Here is a 24,950-nt window from a genome sequence, read left to right on the forward strand (position 1 = left end):
TTTCTCTAGCAACAGAGGTCAGAGTTATCAATAGGTTATATTGATAAACAATACAAGTGACTATTAAATTCAAATTACTTCATAATTGTTTCTTGTTTTCTTTAATGTGTTTATCGGCCCCTCCTTAACAGCAGTCAGTGAATATTTCACATCTTATGATCCAGACATGTGACAAGAGATGCTCATCATTGTCTTTAAGAGACATTCAGATGCAGTTTTTCTCAGTAGCTCTTAAATAGGAGATCTTTAAGACGTCAAATAGAGGGAAAGAGAGATTGAAAATGAGTTAGCATGTTTCTTCCAAGCTCACAAAAGCATTTATTCATATTCCCAAAATCCTAGCATTGACAAATGTGGTTCGAACATGTCATGTATTATTCAGATGTTTGTTTATCCGTTGCTTCAGTATCATCAGGGCAGCATGTCCTGTGATTCATTTTAATGAACACATCTGTGGTAATTTACTCTGTTATCCATGCCTCATTAGCCAATATGGACATGTGTCACTCATGTTTGTCGAACCTTAAGTCAACAGAAACTGTGTTCTCTGACAAGGATATCTTGGATGGCAGAATGGCGACGTTGGGTTTGTTGTTTCTAAAAACTGGAAAATACATGTCGGCTTGATTAAACCAGCATCCCAAAATCTGCAGTAGAATTATTTGATTGATAAATCTGCTGTCCTCAGTTTGACACCCTGATTTCTTTGATGTTCTTGGAGCCAAATATTCATGTCAAATGGTCATGGATCATGGTGATGGAATCATGTAATCACTGATTACGTCCCACTTCAAAGCGGTGATGTAATGTAATTGTCAGTGTTTGTGTGTTCGGTCGTCCGTTCGTATGTCCACCAAATATCTTCGCAACCGTTGCAGATAGAAAGATGAAACAAAAAGTACATTACTCGGGCAGCAAAAGGGATGAAACTGAGTTGATGACCTTGACCTTGAGAAAACTAGGTCAAGGTCAAATTTAAACTTTTGTACACTCAGGAACCGGATAAAGATAGAAAGATGAGGGAGAAAGCCAGTATGAGTAAGACCTACGAAAGTAGGTCAGAGCACTAGCTTTGATCTTTGACCTATGCAAGTAGGTCAGGGTTAAATTATGAATTCAGGGGTGTCGCGTCTATGATTGCATTGGTTCTAGTTACTGACTTAGATTGATTTACAAAATAGTGAACATTTCTTTGACGACAGTAATCGTACAGGTTGCATTACATCCCATAGCTTTTCCATGACCTACAGTGCCTTTGGAGTGGACATGTTTTAAATGTTTTCATGTAAGTGCTGCAGTATTTTTCTGAGTGCTCATGTCTTAAGACACAGCTGTCCTTCTACAGTAGAAATCATTATAAACTTGCAAAAATTTTACATTAACATCTCACTCTAGATGTTCTCTTAGTTTACGGATATGATGTGAGGAATGACTGCAGTTAATGGGTTTGGTTTTTACATTAATAATTATAAATTGTAACATAATTATAAGCTGGCTTTCTAAATTTGTGCAATTTGACTGCTGTCCTGTATGGGAAGGTCACATGACTCCATCAGAAGGCAAGGCTGCAGAAAAACTGTACGCTGTGAAAATGTAAATGAAAGCAGACAAATCGGTCTGAGGGTATTAGGGTGATAGATATGGGCATTCATGAAGAACGCACAAGATCAGAGTAAGTCAGACAGCAGGACTCCTGGAAAAATTCTCCTCCAGACAGCAAAAGGATGAGCGAACCACATTTCATTGTAATTATACATGATCTGTCATGCAAGAACTCAAAGGCAGCGATGGCCTATAGCTATGTAGAATCATAGTGGAGCAGTGGAATGGGTAAGGCAATGGTCACAGACGGCATTATGACAATCTGACAGGACTTACAGAGTTCACAGTCACAAAATGTTGAGTTCACGGTTCAGACAACCGTTACGTTAGTAAAAGGCAGGTGAAAAACTGTTTGAATTGGGGATTCATATTTGAGAAACATATTTGATGTCTCCATTTTCCAACAATACCATCAGCAAAAAAATCATTAAGTTTTAGGTGGCAAAACTTAAGTTTAATAAGGGACAAAGGGTGTCTTAGATAACTAGTTCTGTTAAGAAAGGGTGAGGAAGTAGGATGGATCATATTGAAGATCATGAGTTGCTCAAGAAGTAACTGGGCGATCTGATATCAATGAAAAATGCCTCTGTGAATATTTATGAATTTATCATACTGATTAATTCACTCATGAGTGGTTTTATTAACACTGACAGAGTAGATAACTAGTTCCTCATTACTTCACATTTACCTAACAATACAGTTGTCCATCAAGATGGGTTGTCTGTAGCAATAGATGGCCATATCTTAGTCTGTTTCAATGCAGAAAACCTATGCTGCATTATTCATGTATTCTGTTCTGCCTCAGTATTCTGTCCAAGTTTTTCTTCTCTTGAAGTCGATAGAGCTGCAGTCCAGGCAGACAAAGCATTGAAAATACAACCTACTGCATACTCATAACCCCTTCCTGTGGATGCGTGTTCTTTTAAGACTTTTACATATAAATCATTTTCATTAGCAGTTGCTCCTGGACTGAAAAGCATTCCCACCTTATAATCACGTTTAGTAGCATAAGGAAATTATGTCATGTCACCAACATGTTGACACACAAAAGAAGAAAAGGAGCACAACAACATGATTCAAGCTGGTGAAATTATATGATTATAGGCTGTCACTGTCCATGGGTTTGCGGAATCTACTGAATCTACTTTTTTGGTAAATTATTGTTTGTGGTCAATTGGGGACTCGCAGTGGCTCAGTGGTAGAGAGTGTGATGTATGATCACAGGATCGGCCGTTTGATAATCGATAATCTGTTCTCAAATCTGTTTCAGTAAGCATGTTAATTGTATATCAGTGTTACAAACACCAGATCATGTTTCTAAAGTATGAGAGTGAAAACACTCTTGGCTATGATGCAGATATGGATCCCCTATTAGATAAGTGTTTTGTAAAAAATATCTTAGCAAAAATGTGAAGTGAAAGAACATTTTTTTAATGTGATCCTGATGCTATCAAGACATACGTGTTGTGACATCCCCCTGAATTACATATTCTTATGAGAGCAGCACATAACACACTGTGTGTGTATGTCTGTGTATGTGCGTGTGTGAGATCTCTGACATCCTGCCTTTCCTTCAGCTTCTCCAGAATGAATTTTAAGTTTAGCTGTTATTCCAAACAGATTTCTTCTTCCCATTGCTGGAGAAACCACATCTGCTTGTGTTTTTTTTTTTTTTTTTTTTTTAAAGTTTGAGAGATTTTCTCTGTGTCATGGTTAGCACAACTTTGCACACTTTGAGTAGCAGCTAACTGTCTTATAAAACATTGACCTGCAGTGAAATCCTTGTCAACTGAATGAATCTTAATTATCTGAAGAGAAAAGAAAACCGAGGCCTCCAAAGACTTTAAAGCCCGAATGCATCCCCCAGTCGGGAAACGTAAGCCACAGGGAGCCTTTCAGTATTTATTTTCAGCGTGAACCATGTTAGAGCAGACGGTGCTAGACAGGAGGTTTCCACGGTGACAGAGGCCATGGAGTGAAATTTGTCTGACTAATGATGTGCACTTATGTTTTTTGCGTCCTTGCAGCGATGACATCTGTCACACCAGTCCGCTCATAGATCATTTAACTGAGAACACATGCACGTGGAAGTAAAAATATATGGATTTAGATTTTCTAAAACACAAGCTTGGACCATTATAAAACATATTCTTGCATTGCTAAAGGTTTTATGATCTTTTGTTTTGTACAACTGCCTCACAGATCCTGAATCCCAAAGGAAGAGAACCGTGCAGAATGTCCTCGACCTCCGCCAGAATTTGGAGGATACAATGTCAAGTCTGCGGGGTTCTCAGCTGAGCCACAGGTACATTTTATAGTGGAGACCTAAAAACCAAAACATGTGTGAAATTGGTTCTTCAAACCCTGAACAATCAGCAAACACTTGGTTGGATCAATGCATAGTGTAATGATGAGTAAACATTTGTCCCGAGGCTGCTTGGAGAGGTGCCACCTGGAAAACATCTGGATTCCATTCTTCTTAAATAACTTTTCTCTGCTTCATGATCAAGACTTCATTTTAGGAATCTCTGTTTTGCTCTTGTAAGCAAAAAAATCCAACTCCCATTACTTTGTTGCAGCAACTGCAGTGTTAAAAGACATCAGTGGAAACAAAGGTCATTGTTTCATTTGGATTTAGATGTTGGGATTTAAAAGTCTGTGTGATGTGAAGACTAGTCTATTTAAGTTACAAACATCAGTCTTAAACCCGCATTAATGAATATTGTCAATTACCAGAGACTCAGTTTTCGGTAAAAGTTTAAATGTTAATAGTCTGTGATCATATCATAAAAAGGTGCACCCAGTGGACTAAAAATCTCCACTAACCTTATCTAAAGTCAAAAAAATGATTTAAATTTGCTTGATTTCCAACAACTTTTGATTTAAAATGCTTTCTTTATAAATAAACTTGGATCCATACCAAATTTTGCACACTAATTTTGAATTCCATGCATTATACCCTAAGACCGTAAAGATGTAAATAAATCTGGAAATCTTGTAAAAGATCCTGGATACACCACTTTATTTGGAGCCACCCCAAAAGTTAAGGAAGTGTGATTTGGCCAAAGTTTTTCTCTTAGGCAATCAATTCAGTTTTTTTTATTGTTAATTTTTAATGTAATTCTGCTGAAGAGCCAATGCCAACAAAGTTCTGCAGCTCTATAAAACTTTAAAGGTCTCAGCTGCTCTCTTTAACCTCTGAAGTCATCTGTTACTGCAGCAAAAACACAAAATATCAAAGGACTGAGTAATTTATTAGTTGGTGAATAAAACTCAATAATGATTGCTACAAGGCCAACAAAATAAGCAAAACCATGAATTACTAAGCCTACATTAAACTGGTCAGGTGCAGAGAAATATGGAAGCTATTAAATCAGTATGTTTGTCATTTAGTCAGGGGCTAAGATTGGATTGAATCAGTTTCTTAAAGTCCTATATTTATTGTTGTAGATATTTTGTATCTGCAACAATGGTCATAAATAACAAAAGACTGCTATGCCTCAGATATATTTGAGTATATTATGGAGTTTGTCCTCCCGAAAGAACTTCAGGCTGTCTGATGTCAGCTGAGACGGCTGCTACACGACAGCATTGGTGTCCATTAGTCAACTGATATGAAGCACCATTTACTGGTTTCCCCAAAACTAAGAACAGACACTTGTTGTGGTTATTAGGTAATTCGCCAATAACCACAACCAAGAAGAGATACAGCACAGTAGTCCATTTAAACTACTGTGCCCTCAACCCACTCTGACCATTTACTGTTTTTTTTAAAAAATTTTTAAGGTTCACAGAAAATTGTGGTTACGGCTTTTGTAAGTTACAGCTCAAAGCTACAGAAAACATTTTTTCTATTGGTATCAGGGAGGCCAGCATGCTGAATATTTCGAAATAAAAACTACAATACATGTATATGTACAGTATGTGTGTGTGTGTGTGTGTGTGCGTGCGTGCGTGTGTGTGCTTTTAACCCCTACATTGCTAGACTACTTTTAAAATGTTTCGCACATAATGTTATTTATATGCTATGAATGTCACTGTTAGGTTAAATACAAATTTCAATTCGAATACCTAGGAACATATATTCACTATTATCAAATTTATTTAAATTTTCTATCCCTGTTTTTGTAATTATTGTTTCATTTGGGTGAAGCACTCAGTGCTTGTTATTTCTTTGTCTCTTTGTCACACTTAAAGCTCAAATTTTTCTTTGAAAAAAATCAGACTATCACTCCTTGCACTTGAGTGAATATTTAACCTGGGCTACTTTTCTTTTATTTAGCCCAAGTGAAATGTTAAGATAATTTTACATCAGTGGCTGACAAAGCCAAATGTGGTTCTAAGAACCAGAGCAGTTCTGGGCCAAAACAATTTTGTCTTATTTTTACAATATAATTCATCCATTAAATTTTTTTAGCCTGCCCATTTAAATACTGGAGAGGCACCGCCATCCATATTAATGAATTATCCATCACCACTGGATAAAAATACTCTTTTGGTTGTAGGCATTGCAATATTTATTTAGGTGAGTTGGTTCATGTAGTTATGTAATGAGCAAACACAGAATAGGCTCCCAGCCATTGGGGGACCACTCAGATGGCTTTATTTACAGCGCCATATTTTCTACATTTTATCTAAAAAGTCTGAGACATTCAGAGGGTTACTGTATGATGAATGAACAGAAATATTCCATCATCTGTCGCTCTGCCTTTGAGTTTCTAACTTTAGTCCCTTTAACACAGATGTCTGTGATTCACTCTGGAGGATGACAATGAAAGAAAAACATATTTGTAAAAAAAATGTCAATTGACGTCTCACGTATAGAGAGGTAATGCACACAGACCCCTCTTGTTTTTCTTCCTAGCTGTCTGGACAGCAGTAACGTGGGCTATGACAGTGATGAGACCAACGCTCGTAGCATCTCCAGTCTGTCCAACCGTTCGTCTCCTCTCTCATGGCGCCACGGCCAGGCCAGCCCTCGACTGCAAGCTGGTGATGCTCCATCCTCCACTGGTGGAGGATACCAGGGGAGCAAGACCGGTTCCCAGTATGTAGCCCATACGATGCCAACACGCTGCTCTGGCCGCCTCAGTGGCACGTCTCGCATTGAGCTTGTCGAAGGTTTGGATGACACCGATGTCAAGTCTGGTTACCTGAGTGACAGCGACCTTCTAGGGAAGAGCCTGCCGGACGATGGTGACGACAACCTGGCAAACGGGTAAGAGCATCCAAAGATTTAACCTTGTGCCAACATGACATATCTATCTACTGTATCTATCTATCTATAGGACATTCAAATTATGGTGAGAGGTAGGGTAGTGGGCAGCTCCATCATGGTTCTAACCAGTCAGCAACTTATAAAGGGGACAGTGCCTTGTTCAAGCACACCTCACCAGTGCTCGAGAGGTGAAGTGGCACCTCTCCATTGCCAGTTCACACTCCAAAATCTTTTTCCCGTCAATGGTATTGAGCCACCCTCTTGTCTCAAGCCAAAGACCCAGTGGACTGAGTTACTGCCGCCCCATTTTGTGCTGACTCTGTGAGTTTTTGTGTTTGACATGAACTTTGCGTATCAAAAAGTCTCCATCAGCTGTTTTGTCCGTTTACTTTTTGGCTCTTAAGGATTTCTCAAAGTCTCTTTCAGATTGTTTGAGACTGCTGATCAGGTGTTTTTCATCAGATGAAAAGAAAATGTGAACTCTCCTTGGGCGTCCTCTAGGAGGCAACATAAATGTAAAACTTCTGAAGATGAGATCAACCACCTTCAGAAAAAAAGCTAATTTAAACCCCAAAAGTGATTCTTTTCCTTCAAGTTTCTGTTTCTGTCATTCGTCATGACCACCTTCTTCACCTCTGTCCTCTCACATTATCTGTGTGTCTTTAGCTAATTTCTCTTTTCCAAGTTGACAGCTGAGCAAGTCAGAGAGAGGGAGAGAAAGAATCAGGGCAGTTCTTCACTGCGGTTTAGCAGCTTTTCTCTGATGTGCATGCAGTGGGATTTACACTCAGCCGCTGGAGCTCGTGTTTGGGCCCTGAGAGCCAGGTCACATTTTTAAGACAGGGTGTAGTAATGGGAATAAATGAGCTGAGACATTTAGATGAAAGTAAAGAAGAAAGTCAAAAATGGGTCAATTTGAGTTTTGTAAAATTTGGTGGTGAATCAGAAAAGAAAGAAAAATCTGACATGAAATTTGACTCTAATTTGAAGATTGACACGTGGCTACATGGCTAGAAGTTTATACTTATTTTTGGGGGGGAGCCTTGTGGGCTTTAACAGAGATTATCTCATCTCCCTCACTGTAACACATATGTACTTGAAATCTATTTAAATCCTCCCTGTGCTCCATGCTGTCTCTTGCTGTGTGGACTCTGCCTTGATGGTTTGGTCTGTAGACAGAGGTAAATGTGGGGCTCAGCTCTGTCCAACGACACCTGCACAACTGGTCCCCAAAATGGATTATGTCCAATTATGGGTTATTATGGATACGGGTGTGGATATAAATGTGTTTTGTCTTTTCCATTGTGTTATCACCACAAAAATGGTAAACTATTGTGTGTTCCAAAATGAACCAATGTATGGAAGTACTGGCTGCTGTTTCCTCTCTGACCTTGACTCAGTTGGTTGTATTTAGAAGATCCATCACTTTAAAAAAAAAACCCTGATTCGTATGCTTTGCTGGTATGTGACCGAGTCGGTGCAGAGGAGTATTCAGTATCCTTATTTTTTTAACATGAACTCTTTGTATATTGCTGTGTAATGTAAAGAATCCATCCTGCCTCACACATACACTAGCAGCCTTTGGTAGATAACAAGCTGATCCACGTTTTGTTGCAGCGGCACATGGTATCATTTTCTTCTGACAGTAAATTATTTTATGCATTTGCATTTTCCCTGTACAGTGTTCTCCTTGTCACACACCCACAGTTAAGCTCATAGGGAGCCTTTAGCTACCAGCTCTTGAAAATAGATCAGGCTCCTCCTGCGTATCCATGGAAACCAACCACTAATCGACTCTGTGCAGAAATGTAATTTCTGTTCCCTTTCACTATAGCCACAGTTTGACATTTTCTAAGGTTTCACTGATCTGAATTGAACTAAGCTAAAATAAAGGAATAAAAGAGGTGTTTTTCAAATGAAATTGTTGATTTAAGTATTTAATGTTCTTAAGATGCATAAGTCTAATGGATAATCTTTAAAACCCCAAAAAGGCAGAAATCAGATGGTCAATTTCTAATGGACATTGATTAACCCACACCAGACAGCACAGGTTTTCCAGAGGCTAAATGTACACACTCTGACAGTAATCACTGTTACTGTGTGTTTGCCTGATCAATAATCTGATAGGACACACAGCCCAAAACGCCTCACGAGCAGCTCGTTCAGTGAGACAGACTGGTCAGAAAAATTCAAGTTCAAGAATGTTTTTTTAAAATACATTTTTAACTGGATTCTATTACTGATTGCTAGTAGTATTGTGCATATGTAGTGACAGCAATTTTTATTCGTATCACCTCACAATATTAGCATGCATAGTCTTACTTAAAGCAGCATTATTTGTTTATATGTTTTTAGTGATAAGGTTCATTCATTCATTTTCCAACCCGCTTAATCCGCTAACGCAGGTCGCGGGGTAGCCAGTGCCTATCCTGGCAGTCTCAGGGCGTGAGGCGGGGGACACTCCGGGCACGACGCCAGTGTACCGCGGAGCCACATAGAAACAAACAAACAACCATTCACACACACACTCCTATGGTCAATTTGGGACCGGCCAATCAACCTGAAGCGCATGCTTTTGGAGGTGGGAGGAAGCCGGAGAACCCGGAGAGAACCCACGCAGACACGGGGAGAGCATGCGAACTCCGCACAGAGCGGGACTCGAACCCGGGTCCGCCGTGTTGTGAGGCAGCAGCGCTAACCACTGCGCCACCGTGCCGCCTTAGTGATAAGGTTATAATGATGAAAATAAAGAAATTGATAAAGAAATCAAGCTGGTATTATGGTCAACAATTCAAATTGAACTGAAGGAAAATGTTTAATATATTTAAATAGAATTTAATGTTCTTTCAGATATGAAGACATTCCGTGCAATCATGCTCCAACACTTCGAGATTCACTTAAACACTAAAGTGTCATGAGTTACTGGTGATTTCTATGAGTGTCATTATATTCTGTCCACCATTAGATGATCCTCTTTGGTAAGAAGAGTGGGATAAATACATGTCGTCTCATTCATTCTTATTGGATCCTATGTGTCATCCTGGACTGGACTATTAGGCTTGGAAACGTATATTTAACATTTAAACACCACAATATTAACCCTCATTAATCCTGGAAAATTGACATGATGATCTCAAACCTTTTCATAACAGTGTACCATTCATTTCACTAATTCTTGTAATTATTTTTATCGCTAATACATGACATGATTTCAGGAACAGGTTTATAAGAGCTTACTTCCTGAAAATGTCCTGCGGCTGCACTTAATTGTTTTGATCAGAGTGAATTCTGCAATCCGTGAACTCAAACAATAAACTGAAACACAGCAAGCTGGCTTTCCTGCTGGTTTGCTCAATATTTCGTCCAAATATTGACCAATACAGCTTTGAAAATGCTTTTTGACAATATAGCTTTTGTTGGCTATTAATTCTGGTACATTATATTTTCTCTGCTGTGGTTTATTACACTGAAAAGTATTTGTAGTTTTTTGTTTCCATAGTTTTTATTCTTCAATGCACATCCTCCCTGAAAGAACTTTTTCATGAAGGTAAAATTATATTTACTTTAAGACAATTATAGTAGATGACAATTCTTATGGTCAGTCAGCACACGTCATCATACTTCTCTCAACCCAGTTATGGAAATACTGAGGATGGGAGAATGCTTGACTAGTTACAACTGGTAGTTATTATGGGCAGTGTAATTTTAGCATTATTCTTAATTTCCTATCTTGCCCTCAGCAGACACTGTGTCTCCTTCAAATGTTGGCTTATGTTTACCGGCTCATTTCCTTGTTGATTGAGAGACTGTGTTTCGTATCTTGACAGTTTTGAGTTTATTTTTCATTTAGATTTAACCATGTCAGACAACCCTATCCTGTTGTCAGATTCTTCACACCATTTTGGCAAAGTTTGTCATATGATGTCATTCCACGCAAGCCATATTTAAGAAGCTGTTTTACAAGGAGAGCAGCAGACAGATTATATTGCTGGTGTATGGTTGGTTTTTCCAAATCTGTTGTATAAATAATTGTGACATTTCAACTTTCAGTGCCAATTTAGTGGCGGTCAGTCGGTTACGGCTGATGCTCTGCATACTCTCAGCTGTAGTGTCTGTTAGTACAAGATAGCGTCTCGTTTCTACACAGATGTTCTGGAAGAAAACTACTTCATTTTGTTTCCTAATGTTATTGAGCTGATGGGTTGAAAACATTGCTTAATGTTTGTAACAGACCATGTGGATTTCACATGGGGCCCATCTCCCTGAAAACAGTTATTGTATCTGACAGACTTACAAATGTCCTTAGCTTTAGAAACCTTAAACTGCAACATCTCGCTGAATAAAAGGCAAATATCTTTCAGCATTTGGTTTGGCTCCAGTCATTTGTCTGACTGGGGATGGAAGTGGTGAAAAGCACCTAGCTGCAGTAAAGAGCTAGGGATACAGCAGTGCCTCATCAGAAGAAGAGGTTTACCTTTAATGTTTCTTTCATTACCCTCGAAAAACCATTATACATAATAATCTGTTTTATGCCATATTTTTATAAATCCTAATTGTGTTATTCATCATTGCTAGATTCATCAATTTGTGTTGTTGGCTGCCGTTGTAGTACCGGTTTGAAAGCTGGGGGGCAGTACATCTAGCTGTAAACACTGAAAGTGTCGCTGTGTCTCAAATATCCCATTCTTTCGTTGGTAGACCCACATGTACTATACTGAATGTGACTTCTCTCACATGTTCAACATTGCTGCAAACTAAAAGGATTAATGTGTTTCAAGTTTCATCCAAAATGGTTCTGGTCTGTACTTTCATTTGTGTGTTACTGTTTTATTAAACAGAAAACTGTTTTATTAAAAACGCCCTTGGAGGCAATTTTCACAGGTTTGATAACTCTAGTAAGCCCCGCCCCTTTCCGCTCAGTAGCAAGGATAGCTATCTTCCATCCATCCATCCATCCATCCATCCATCCATCCATCCATCCATTGGCTTATCTGCCTTTAAGGTCTCAGGTCTGCTGGAGCCAATCTTAGGTCGTTACACGAGAGAGGCAGGGTTTACCCCGGATGAGACGCCAGCTCATTATGTGGCACATGGTGATCATTGAGGGAAAAAAGTTCCTTTTGCTACACTCTCGATTCCTGGATCAATTTGAGCATGTCATCCAGGTATACAGTATATATATAAGCATACTACATTTCCTCATTAATAGTTGTGTGAATGAACTGATGTCCTTCTCATTATGTTGAGTATGGAAGTGTTCGATTGTGGCTTCTGTTTTTGGTTGACAAAGGTAATGCAGGGAATATGTGAACAAATGACTGCATGGTTACATATTCAGAAGACACAAAGCAACACCGGCAGGTATTTGGAGTCTTGCTTTTAGCCATGTGATGTATGTTTGAGTCTCCACTATGAAGGATGTATGTGTTCTCCATCTGCTAAACGCCCCCATATGTTCATCAAGTTGCATTAAGTTTATTAAAAACATCAGAGATGATGATGATTCTCAATGATTCTGTCACTTTGTGCAACACATCTTTTGCAGAGACACATAAACGATTAATTAGAATTAGGAATAGAGAAGCTTTAATGACACATGCATTAAATGGCTGTTGAGCTAATAAACCATGTCTAGTACAATTTTGCAAAAAAAATTGTAGAAACATACAGTATATTTATTGTATATATAATATACTTAGTTAAGTAAAACGATGTATTCTTCATCTGATATATTAAGTTGGGTTCATGAGGCTCATGAACACAATCACACATAACAAGTCAGTTGAATCATAACTGATGCTTCCATTACTGTACTGTAAATACTGTAGATTAAAAAGACAAGAAGCAAATGACTGAAAAATCCTGTCCACTTGTGTTGCAAAGGGATTAGTGGGCTGATATTTGGAGGACCTGTATTGTGTTTCTGCAGAGTGCATGCAGGCAGCAATGCAGAGCAGAGGGCTGGTTCAGCAGCATCACACCTCGGATCATGCGGCAACATGGCTCGGGATGTGCTGCCATGGCAACCGTCTTCCACTGACCCACTGATGGGCTGCGGTGTGTGTCAGGGTGATGGCTGTTGAGCAGATGCATGTGTGGAGGGTGTGTGTGTGTGTGTGGGGGGGGGGCTTTGAATGCTGGTATATGATGATGGAGGGAAACAGAGAGCAAAATAAAATGGATAAACAGAGAGGGAGAGAGAGAGAGAGAGAGAAAGAGAGAGAGAGAGAGAGAGAGACAGAGGGTGTCATGTTAACCATTTAAATAGATTGCTTTGTAATTGTCACTGTTTACTGTTTCAAAGTATGTTTTGCTATTTCCAAGTTTTACAGTCCTTATTAGTTATTGAGGGATTATTTTTACCAGAAAACTTGAATGAACTGTTTCAAGATAGGGCCAAAAAGAATGATTGCATTGATTTCCATGGATCGTAGGACACATGCAACAAATATATGTGCTTGATGTCTTTACCTCCATAACTGTACATAAGTCTGTGGCTTTTTTGCTTCCTTTGCATCATCCTTTCCATCGTAACCATAATTAATCCTGTGAGTGAATGTGTTCATAGTTTGGCAAGTATAGCATGAAAGTTAACATTAAAGTTCTCTAAATACTGAAATACTTTTCATCATCTGTCATGGAAACTATATCTGAGTTCACACTGCAGATGAAATCAATACTTTTCATTCAAATCAGATTGTTTGGATTAGCTGTTTTTATCCATCTTTGAACATGACCCATATCTGACATCACTGGTAACATATCCACACCAACCTCACATTTAAATCATTTAATACTGTCAAACCACAGAAAATATTTTTATCTTAAAACAGCATCAACATTGAAGTAGAAGATATACATTTGATATCTTCATTGTTTCCTATAATGGTTGTAGTGTGGCAACGATTATGTTCTCACTGGGTGAAGAAGGCAAGGAGGGTTTTGTTTCTCCGGTTTGCTCACACAGAAACAAGGAAACCAAAAGATACGATCCAGATGGCGACAACAGAGGCTGAACCGGAGCAGTTTGATCATTTAATGAACAAAATACGATACAGATGACAAAACTTACGATAGGTTAAGGAAGGTAAGGGTACAATCCAAAAAAAGATATCCCGTTGGCAAAATAGTCTAATGGGGAACAGGCAAAGTTCAAAAAATGGAGAGCACAACACTGGGAAAGGCTGACGTAAGGAATGATGATGCACTGAGAGCCAAAATGAAATGCACAGGATAATCACTGACAGATGACACTAACCGATGTAATATCTAAGACAAGAAGCAGTGTAACATGATGCATGAGGAGAGATCTTACAAATTCAAACAGGAACTGACTTAAACTAAATCATAAACCAAGATATTTAATTAAAGTATCCTAAAATTGTATTGATTTTGCCCCCTCTGTCTTTCATTGTCACTTCTTCTTCAGCTTTGTGCACCACTTTTGAGAACCGATGATACAAAAGGAATGCGAGAATGTTCAGGCAGACCAAAAGAAAAGAGGAAATCGGACCTGACTGTTCACAAAGTCGTCGCCGCGCTGTGGTTCACATCAACATGAAAAAGATCACATTCTCTTTTTGTTTGTGTTGTTCGCCCTGTGATGAAAAAAACAAAACATTTCTGAGTTTATTTCATCACTCGCTCCAGTGGTGTCGACACACCAGTGAGTCAACAAATGCAATCTGTATTCACAATGGGTTTTGCTGCAGTCATCTGATCTTGGATCGGCGCCTTTGGCAGTCGGCACTCAATTTCCTTTTTCCTCCCTGGGTTGGACCTCACTCCACTCCCTGAGTGCTTCCCCTAAATACTGAAGCCTCACACGTTTTCTGACCCATTTAAACCCATCTCTGAAAAGATTGGGCTGTGTCCTCACTGCTCCAGTCTTCCTCTGGTGCTGCTGGGATTACAGTTTAGTGAGGTCACTGTTTGGGGGTCACCTCTTCATGGGCTGTGGCTCTGAAAGAGAGGATTTTGGTTTTTTTGCCTCTCAATGACACATTTCAGTGCCCTGTGATTTCATTAGTTTTACAACAGCTGAAGTAAAAGTAATAAAAAAAACTAGATTATTAGTCTTGCTGTTACATGGTACTGTTTACCAGACATATATAACCTACAGGTGGCACATTCAGCAGCTCAAACACATCTGGGGTAAATCTGCAGAGTTCAAGTATCAGGAAAACAGTGGATCTATAGGCAACCACCAAAAGCTACATCCATCTTCACTATAACACCTTCAACTACATGTATAATGGAGCGTTATAGCAGCATTCAGGGGAGTTTGAATCATCACTGTATCATGTCTGTGTGTGGTCGTCTGGGTGACAAGCTCCGATTCCACTAGTATGTGTGTGATACTCAGTCTCAGCTAGAAAGCATGATTCCACTCTGTGTAATAGAATTAGATTTACAGGAACAAAACTACATGATTGGGAATGGCGTGGTACCTTTTCATTCATCATTCAACATTTGTTGCTATTGATTTTTAAGTTGAGCGAAAATATCAGATAGCAGATAGTAGTTGGTTTGGACTTATAATATAATAACGCTGCCTTGTGTTGGATTTGTGTCAACTCTGTGTTGATAACGGATCTGTGTTACTCAGACAGCAAATCGAGTTGGTTCAAGTTTGTTTTTAAATGCCTGATCAGTCAGTTTGATAGAAACTCGTCTGTCAAGATAAGAGCATGACATGAGGAAGTGGTGCAGCCCCTAATAGGCAGCAGCAGAATAGACCAGCCAGGCTATAAATGTGGCACTGCACTGGAGTGTGGGTCTCAGAATCAAGCATGCATCAGCTGAAATGTGGGTGGAAGTTTCCAGTCTGAGGTTGATGGAGACGGTGAATTTATTTTCCAGTCCAATAATCAGTCAGAGTCCATTTTCTGAGGATCCGTGGAGAGGGGGGTGGCGGGCTGCCGTCCCAGACGCAGTCAATGATGCATCTCACTGATAAACCGCTGCTCTGCAATGAAGGCAGCCCAACCCTATTTGTCTAGCTTTAGTCAAAGATGATATAGATCAAAATTAGGCTCCAACAGGATCAAAAAATATATTTAAAAAATAAAAATCTGAGTCCCTTTTAATGAGTGATACTCAAGCAGACATAAATCATTAACACACCGTGGTTCTGTCTCTCTGATGTAATTTCCATGATTGTGCCACTGAAATCACTGCAGACAGTGGAGGAATGTCCGCTTCAAAGAGCTAAAAACCCAGCAACATCCTATTTTTTCCCCCCGAATGCCATGTGGTCGCTCTTTGATGCACAGTAATAGAGAATGAACACTGGACTGAGGCATAGGGAGGTCCAGTTTTGCCTTTTTACGCCCCCTGCTGGAAGTAGAATGTCATGATTCTGGCTGTGGCGCTGCACAAGAAACAACTGGTTCCAATTCATTCAGATTTACTGTATTGTGTTGAAAGTAGCCAAGGTTTAACTGAGGCTTTGCATTTATATATAAATGCTACTCAAAATACTAAATTATATTTCCTGGTTTATTGTCATTGAGTAAGAAAACTTATCTCTCCACATGATTTAATGGCTTTTCATGCTGTGGAGTTTAGACCCTCAGTTCCAGTTAAAGGGAATATTAATGATGCATTTTAGACATTATTTACCTTGGTGAGTTTTTTGGGGAGAACCCCCCCCCCCAGCATGACAGTCTCACTGTGCACAAAGCAAAAGTCCATAAAGAAATACTTTTCCACATGTGATGCGGATGACTGAAATGCACAGATTCCTTACCTCAGTCTCATCCAACACATGTGAGGAGAACTGGAACAACAAGGTTTGAAGGAAGCAGCCATTATCAGCCAACATCAGTTCAAACCCTCACAGTAAAATTCTGCGGGAACAAATCTCTGCAGCCAGACTGGAGACAACAATCAGACATACATGTTGCTGCTAACATGTCCACATACTTTTGGGCATTAAAGCTATATACTCACAAGAACACCCGAGTTGTGATTCAGTATATAGATAGATGGATGGATATATATATATATATATATAGAGAGAGAGATAGATAGATAGATGGATGGATGGATGGATGGATGGACGGACAGACAGACAGACAGACAGATAATATATATATATATATATATATATAGTGTTCACTCATGATTGAGGTAGGCTGGTTAAGGCTCTTGCCTAAGGATCCTCACTGGATAGTGTCCGCCATGTCTGGGGTTCGAAACCATGTCCTCCTGCATTCCAGACCACACCCCTCCTGCATTTGTGTACGTTGACTGGATAGTGTTTGTCCCGACCGGGATTCAACCCACAACCCCCTGCATTCAAGTCAGTTGACTTAACCACTGTACTATCCTGTACAGAAAGCAATATAATGTTTTGATTTAATTGTGAATCCTAAGATTTATTTTTATCTGTTTAGAGTTAAACACAAAACTAAGAGAGCTGCGGTGAAAAGATTTGGCATTCATTCTATTAATGCTGATTTTTATGAATTGACACAGCATCACACTAAATGCTACTGAGTCATTTTTGTTGCTCTTTCTTTGGTGGCAGATGCTTTCCATCCGTTATCCTATGAAGCAGCTGTTGTGTTAAATGATCTAAAAAGCGTGAGAAAGTTTCCAGTTCTTTTGAGCACTGGAAAAACTTTTGGTCTATGATCCTCATCTATATTCATCACTAAATCTCTCGCAATACAGTTAAATGTGAAGTGACCAACAGGACTGATAGATCAGAAACTATCAAGGTCAGATCAGATCAGTTTAAACCAGTGAAAGTCAGAGATTCAGCCTATCTGACCTCCCACATTTAGGCTGAGTCTCTGAACTCACAGTTTGTACATAAGAGAACTCCGGTGGGGGTGGGTGATGATGCTAAATGACCGTCCACCTAAATAAACACGTGGGAGGTGTTTCTGAGACCAGCCGTTCTGTTATCGATGCAGGACAGCTGTTATTGTACCACACAAGCACTACTTCAAGGCTTCTCAGAAGAGAAGCTTCTTCAACAGCTTTGAGGCCTGGCAGGACGAGATAAACAAGAGACAAGAAAATGCTCTTCTCTTTTGTTCGTGCCGTAAACAATTTATATCACTCATCAGTCTCGGCAAAGGATCATTTTTTTTGGTCTGCTTCTGAAAGTAACCAATAGAAACAGAAATGTAGATTTTTCCAGAGGAGCGATGGGCTGAGAGAACTTCTGTTTTTTTTCAGATGACGATCAGAGAGGTGATAAGAAACGCAGAGCAGACACAACAAGTTTTTATCGAAAAGGCATCACGTTCCATTGGAGATGTTTTGGGGGAAGGCCTCATGGTCTACTCCAAACTCTGACAGCAAAACCGCAGTCATTATGAATTCCATTTATGTTGACTCTGTATTTGTTTTATAAAAATGTGGCCTTGTATGGAAAAAGAAAAAAAAATCAGAGCAAGCCTCAAAACCGCAAAACACCACGAGGGTCAAAAGGTTCTTTTGTTCGAGACAATTCCTTCTGATAATCCAGAAGATCTTTGGTTGCTCCCAACATCTTTGAATAACTGGATCTCCTGGAACATGAGGAAAATGTGGATTCATAGGTTTCGGGCATTATTTAGAGCCAAAAGAAGACTCGCATTGGAGCGAGCGGATCTGGGCTAAGATGTGGACAGTGTGTGGGTGTGGGTCCTCCTCGACCCACACAGCCTGTACCTCCTGCAGTTGTTTACAGAGCTGAATCTGGTGAGGTCATCCCTGAGCGACTGTTCCACTGCTAATGAGAGAGGTGGGGAGGTTTTCCAAGGCTACTCATGCCTCCCTGGAGGTCCTTGTGTCAAAATGTGGGCTTTGTGGTCATACTCGCACTGATTCAGGCTTTACCTTGATCCAGTATTTTCTGGCCAGGTCCGAGACGGTAATAAATGAGGATGGAACATGTTTTATTTTTAAGGATTGTGTCATGTTAATCATATCTTTTAATGTCTGACCCTGGACTCTGATTTACTTTTATGGTTTGAGTCAGATTTAAAAACTTGGCAGTGACTCAAACTCACTCTTAAAAGTTTACTTGGGAAACCAAGAACACTCTCATCCAGCTTTATTTGACAGAATTTACTGAGTTGAAATAAAATTAAATCTGTTTACACTGGTATATGTTAATATTAGGAAGACAAATTCATTAAAATAAGCACCTTTCAGTAATAACAGACATAAGAAACACATATTTGAGCTCTTATATTTAAGTGATACGGTATCATAGATGAGAACCCCCCCCCCCTTCATCAGGTATTCGGGAATTGTTTTATTTTAAAAAATAAACTGTTGAACTATTTGCCGCAACTGCTAGTTGATCTGGATAAAGTTGCTGATCATGAGTTTTTGTTTTTCCTTTCACACAACATTGAGGGCAGTCGTTCCAAAAACAACATCTTTTCAGAATTTGGATCCAGGTTTCATTTCATTGAAATGGATGGTTGACCTTCCATGAATGTTGTGCACTCTTTGTGTTCCCTTGTATTTACTGGACTATTATAGGACTATACAAACAGAGGAGGTGTCGCTACGCCTCTCGGTGTAAAAGTAATGAGATTTCTCATTTCCAATTACAGTACGATGTTACAAATCAAGACATCAGTCAGTTATTTGAAAAGAATGGAGCTTTTTAATCAATGTTGAAAATACAATTTGTTTGAAGTTTAGTTTAAATTGTGTAAAAGATTTGTGCCAACTAAACAGTAACATCAAAAAACTTAATATTATATGAGTAATAAGTTGATATTATATTTTTTAAAAATAGTCATGGAACACTTTTCTGAAGTGATTACCATGTCCTTACTTTTATTTTGACAATCACCATGTACCCCGGACAGTTTTAGGGGCAGACCTTTTGGGCGGTTCAGCCCCCAGAGGTAGGACAAAAAGGTAGAGCTGATTTGTTAAACTAAAGCAGGAATTATAAAACAAATGAGGCAAAGATCAGAGACCAGTGGGTGGAAATTAACCACTGACATGGTTATGTAACTACATTGGGTATAGACACAGGAAAACACAATTTGACATAAAAGGAGAACCAACAATGTTAAATACTCAATAAATCCATAGAACATGCATTTTGTTCAGTGAAGTTGAGATATTTATGTTTCCCGGAGAGAACGGGAACACGGAAAGAACATGCAAACTCAGTACAGCGGGACTCGGACCGGGAACCACCTTCCTGTGCAGTGACAGTACTACCTGCTGAGCCACTGTGATGCCCCCTTTCTTATTTATTTTTCTTATTTTAGCTGACTAATGGTCAAAGTCTTTTTCCTAATAGGCCTGTTCCAGTTATTTTTACTCTATCAGTTTGAAGGTCTCAAGTAATCATCAAAGACACTGCAGTATGACTGTAGTATCATCTTAGGATCCACAATTATTAAATGTACACAATCAGACTGAAAGGGGTTTTAGTCCTACTGAGATCCAAGTGTTTGTATCTGGAATGAAACACGCTGAGTGTCTTTTTCCAATTGTTGATACCAACATACACAATTTTTTTTTCCTGTTTGAGGCTTTTATCAAACACTGTAATTAAAACACAACGTGAGATTTCTTCTACATGACACTGAAAAGCTTTTACTGGTGAGGACCTCGTCCCTAAATCTACATAAGATGTTTTAGATCTTGTTGTTCTGACTTGGTGGCCTGAATATTTCTCTCTCTATGTTTATTCTTCACTGGTCTATTCACTCTCATCTTCCAAACTCTTCCCTTTCCCCTTTTTTCATTGATTGGTTGATTGGTTCATTCATTCATTCATTCATTCATTCATTCATTCATTCATTCATTCATTCATTCATTCATTCATTCATCTTCTTGAAGATGAGACAATTGCAATCATATCGTCTACAGTTGCTTATCCAAATCTGGGTCATGGTCAATTGGAGCCTATCCCACTGAGGGAGGATACACCCAGGCCAGTCGCCAGTTCATCACAGGGCCACACAGAAAGACAGGAACTGGAGAACCCAGAGAGAACCCACACAGATATGGGGAGGACATACAAGGTCTGCACAGAAATGCCCCAGGTGAAATCGAATAACATAAAACAAATATTACAAAGTTTTTAATGATACCATTTTTATTATAATTAAATATTATATAATGGGTGAACGTGCTTTTTACATTACCCCATATACAGTAAGTCTAATTCTGAGAGAAGAAACACATTCCAGTTATAGCCATGCAGCAATATGTGAGCATGGATAAATATTAATGTTAGTTTGCTTAACTGAACAGGGAAAGCTAGTTAGTGGCTCCTCGAACTAAAACTCATAACAAAAAGATTATTCCCAGCATTTCCTTTTGACTGCATTTTACTCCTTTGATTCAGAATATAACTGAACGTTTACAATAACCTTGATGTGTGACATTACACGTCTACTACTCTACCAGGAACTGGCTGATGCTGGAATGAATAAGTGAACATACCAGAGGCCTCGGTGGCGACATTACTAATAAAATTCAACTCTCTTCCAAACCTAGAAACCCACATATCACATTAACACATGAAGACAACATCAGTAAAACTTTATTAACATTAGTCAGAACTGCCACCAATCAGAGTGATGTTCCCTTGTGAGATGAGACACCCCTGGTTGTGTCCACTGAGTGAGGGTGGGTGAGTTTGTTTAGTCTGTCAGGGTGGTGCTGTGGGTTTTTGACCATCCATTATGTATTAAAGTAAATCCCTGGAGGGGGGGGGGGTCCCTCCACTAAAGGTAAAACACTGCTTATGTCACGTGTTTTTGCCTATATTAAACGAGCGTATTTTAACAAGGTGGTGTTAGTAAAGTTACTTTAGTGAATGTTGTGGGTGCGTCGTCCTCCACCGTTTATTTAAGAGTAGGTAGTCCAGTTTATTTAAGAGTAGGATTACTTGCTAATCGCCTACAGTAACGTGTTCCACGCAGCAGATGGGGGCTGGGGGGCATCTTCTCTCAGGGGTTCAATGTTTCCCGTCATCTTCGTCCTTCTGCGCCTTTGTGTGTGTGTGTGTGTGTGTGTGTGAGAGAGGAGGAGTTGCCCGCTCCACTGCAGGCTGGTGCGCTGCGCTCACGGACGCGGGGCAGAAGTCGCGTCACCGCTCGGGGATGGAATGAAGTTGCGCTCAGGCGATTCTTGTAGTTTTGTTCGATAATCGGTGATCGATCGGTAATGAGCGGACGCGTTTTGATCGGGAAGGTTCCTCCTCTGCAGTCTGCGCTGACTTTAAGGTAATGACAGCCTAAAAACCCGACTTTTTCGTTCAAATAATGACATTTATTGAGATGCCTCAGTGTTTTTCAAGTTGATTTTCAATTTCAGCGTATGTAACGTGGATGGAACGCGAAGACTAATCATATAAATTGTAAAGATTTAAAGTTAACAGTAACATCAGTAGTAGATTATATTGTAGGTGATGGATTAAACTGATGTTACCACAAAAAAGCATCGCTCTTGGGCAGGAAATTATGATTTCTGATATACTATTAGACTGAACTGGCTGCATTAAAGTTTCGTTTTGTAGTTTAGGAGGCGTCTGATGTTGGAGGTCACCAGCGTTAAATCAGAAGAACCCACGTGACACCGGTTTGGTATTAAAATCTAGAACATCTGTGGAAACCGTTTCATTCTTGCAGGATTCCGCTGCTGCGTCAGCATCATTCACTGATCCATGTGTGCTGTCTTTGTCTCTGCTGTTCATTGTGGAGGCAAGAGACAGAAGTGAACAGCAAGATGCATCACTCATTACACTAAGAGTTGGAATATTTTTGCCATAATACACTATTAATCAATAGTTTGGAATAACCAAATGAAACAAGAACAGTCTAAATAGATCAATGCAAAAGATTTCAAGTTTTGTTTCCACATTCAATGGAAAGTTCCATTTTAATGACAACTGCAGTCTCAAAATCATTCCCTTGAATTATTTGGACATTCCAAACAGACGATGATTCCAGGCCAACCACAAAGTCCACTGATGCTTGATTTGAGAGGTCCTGGATCAGAGAGGTCGTCCGAGTCGCCTGTCTGGAACCTAGAAAAAAGTGCTGGTGGGGCGGCTGCAGCATGTAAACTCAGGAATGTTCAAGAACTGGAGATCTTGGTACAGAAGCATCCTCAGGGATCCTGCCAGAAGCTGGACATGCATCATATTTGCATCACATGAATGCAAAAGGCTCTCTATAAAATTATTTTTCCATTTATGTGTTAAATTGTTACGCTGCACTAATCCATAAGTAACATTTTTGCGGTTTATTTATTATTATAGTTATATATATATATATATATATATATATATATATATATATATATATATATATATATATATATATATATATATATATATATATATATATATATATATATATATTGTAGCTATTTAAACTATTCCTGTTAGATTTGGTTATCGCAAACAATTTACAAATACGTTTTTTTTCTCTTCAACCCAGTTTTTGAAGTTACATTTTACCAGGAAAATGTTTTATGTATGGTCATGTTCTCATCATATTTTTCTCATTCATCCTTAAAGTGTCTACATTTCTATGTGTGTTTGTAACAATGCTGTTAGATCCAGATCTGATGTCATTATGATGCCCCCACCCAATCATCCCTTCTTCTTCTTTTACAGCAAACTAACTCAAATAAAAGCACAGACACGTAAATCAGAAGGATGTTGGATTTGTGCCACAGAAAACAAAGAGTTAATTGCCACCCAGTGTCTGAAATATGCACTTTACTGGTGTCCTCCCACCATCTCCTTGTCTGGATTTCACCTCTGGGAGCAGACAGTTTGACTTGTAACATCAACAGCCCACAAGCCCTCCTGACTCGTTTTAGCTGACGTCCCCATGAGGTTATTCATGGGCCCTTTTGTTGCCTCTGACAGAGGTGGTTCTGTTCAGACATACCACAAATGTCTGGGCTTAATGTAAATCAAAATTAGTCTCCTTAATGATTTTATGTGAGAAAGTTTTAAACATTAATCTTATGTTTTTCTTTGTTCTTGTCAAGCTTGAGCCCGATGTTGTTTATCTACAGCCACTAATCATATCACAAACACGTTGCTTTCTGGTATCAGAATCCATCAAAACCAGCATGACCTGACAGCCTAAACCACTTCTCTGTTTTACAGCTGTGACTGCAGCTCAGCTGAAGCACTGATTAAATCCAATTCTGAATGTGCAAGGACCATTTTTGTCTCTCAGTATTTTTCTATGCAATTCCATGTTCCATGCCTCTCCTAATTGCGGGCTGCACAGCCACAAAGAACGTTCTCAGCTCAGCAGAGAAAACAGGAGTGAGGGAAAAGAACTGATTCAGATCAAGCAGTGACTCAACTTTAAATTATTAATTTACCTTTTCCTACGTGCCACATTTTTGAACCCTGGCATGAATTTCATTTCCACCCATGGTTACCAGTCGTAATGATGGAGAACGACATTATACAAATCTGAACTGGACTTGAGATTGAATTAATTCTCCTGGACTGAGAACTACAGAATTATAAACTCTTCATAATTACAATTACACACACACTTACACACAAACGCATGCATGCACATACACAGATACTGTATAAATGCATATATATACACGTATATGACACATATAGACATGCATGTTCATATACATGTCTATATCTATGTATCTATGTATGTAAGATAGATAGATAGATGCAATCTATCTATCCATCCATCCATGTCTATTGATTGATCCATCAATGGATAGATAATAATATTAAGTGTTAAATGTATTCAAAGAGACCTGGTGCTTGGGGAGCAGCTTCCTCCCTGTCTTCCTAACGTGATGGGGTCGATCTAGCAGCATCTGTTTCAGAGTAACACATGACTTTATTGCAGGGTGGAGGGAGGGTTTAGAATTGTGATTTCCCCTCATCCTTCTCTAGAACACACCCAGCTGCTCGCTGAAATACTTTTTTTTTTTGCTTAACTTGATTTACCAGCATATTCTGTAACATAATCTGTAACATATACTGTCCCTTATCGATCCAGTGAAAGTTTATAGGTTATTTTTGTTTGAAAATGGGTTCCGGAGGCTTTGTTGTGCTTTTCTTTTTGCATTTGTAAGATTTTGTTTTGTAATTTTTGTCGTTTCAGACATTTAGCATTTGTCAGGTGTTAGTAATGTT

General features: G+C 39.1%; 1 protein-coding gene across 2 annotated transcripts in view; it reads left to right on the top strand.

Annotated features, from left to right (window-relative positions):
* The window catches only part of nav1b (neuron navigator 1b), a 54,775-nt gene that overhangs the window by 1,643 nt on the left and 28,182 nt on the right, over window positions 1-24,950 (top strand). For both annotated transcript variants that reach the window (XM_068314754.1, XM_068314755.1), the window contains exons 2-3: window positions 3,805-3,907; window positions 6,467-6,820. In XM_068314754.1, coding sequence (XP_068170855.1) covers window positions 3,805-3,907; window positions 6,467-6,820 — 457 coding nt within the window. The remainder of the gene's footprint in view (window positions 1-3,804; window positions 3,908-6,466; window positions 6,821-24,950) is intronic.

The sequence above is a fragment of the Antennarius striatus genome, chromosome 5 (assembly GCF_040054535.1).
Source record: "Antennarius striatus isolate MH-2024 chromosome 5, ASM4005453v1, whole genome shotgun sequence".
NCBI classification, from domain to species: domain Eukaryota; kingdom Metazoa; phylum Chordata; class Actinopteri; order Lophiiformes; family Antennariidae; genus Antennarius; species Antennarius striatus.